This window comes from Wasmannia auropunctata, unplaced genomic scaffold (assembly GCF_000956235.1).
Source record: "Wasmannia auropunctata unplaced genomic scaffold, wasmannia.A_1.0 LD336092.1, whole genome shotgun sequence".
NCBI lineage: Eukaryota > Metazoa > Arthropoda > Insecta > Hymenoptera > Formicidae > Wasmannia > Wasmannia auropunctata.
The window spans coordinates 3,206,657-3,207,408 of record NW_012026798.1 but is presented as its reverse complement, the minus strand read 5'-3'; the positions used below and the strand labels follow the sequence as shown (position 1 = coordinate 3,207,408).

General features: G+C 38.6%; 1 protein-coding gene across 1 annotated transcript in view; it reads left to right on the top strand.

Annotated features, from left to right (window-relative positions):
- Nucleotides 1-56: 56 nt before the first annotated feature.
- LOC105447802 overlaps nt 57-752 on the top strand; it is an 11,693-nt gene continuing 10,997 nt past the window's right edge. Inside the window, exon 1 of the mRNA XM_011686008.1 lies at nt 57-603. Coding sequence (XP_011684310.1) covers nt 57-603 — 547 coding nt within the window. The remainder of the gene's footprint in view (nt 604-752) is intronic.

The following is a 752-nucleotide window of genomic DNA, read 5'->3' as shown; positions in this document are numbered from 1 at the left end:
CAGTTGTAAAGACAAGACGAGTTGAAGATACCAGTTTTGCTTTTTACTCTGGATCCATGAAAGATTTGAGTAAAATAAATTTCAGAGAAAATCAAGGGGAAATTGGCAAAGATGATTCGGAAGAAGATGAAATAATGTTTGCAATGTTAGCAACAATAAACAGAGATCCAATTTCGTATTCAGAGGCCATGGCGTCCACAGAACAAAGAGAGTGGACAGCGGCAATTAATGAAGAGTTGCAATCCATGAAAGACAACCATGTTTGGAAAATAGTGCCAAGGCCAAAATCTTCTAAAGATGGGAAGAGGCCTAACATCATCGATTCTAAGTGGGTTTTCAAGAGGAAAACTAGTGATGATGGCGGCATCAAATATAAAGGAAGGTTGGTAATCAAAGGATTTAAAGACACAAACGTGTATGAGCTCAAAGAAACCTATGCACCAGTGTCGAGACTACCAGTTGTGCGAGCTGTACTGGCTATCATCAATAAGTACAATCTAGAAACAATTCAGATGGACGTAAAAACCGCTTTCTTAAATGGAACAATAGAAGATGAAATGTACATGGAAATCCCAGAAGGATTAAAATGTACAGATGAAGAACGTAAAACTAGCGTTTGCAAGATAGAAAGAGCTCTCTATGGACTTAAAATCAGTCCGAAGAGATGGAATAAGAAATTTTCAGAGGAAATGAAGATAGTAGGGCTGGAGAACGACCTACATGAGCCTTGTCTGTTTACCTGGAGGAAGGAA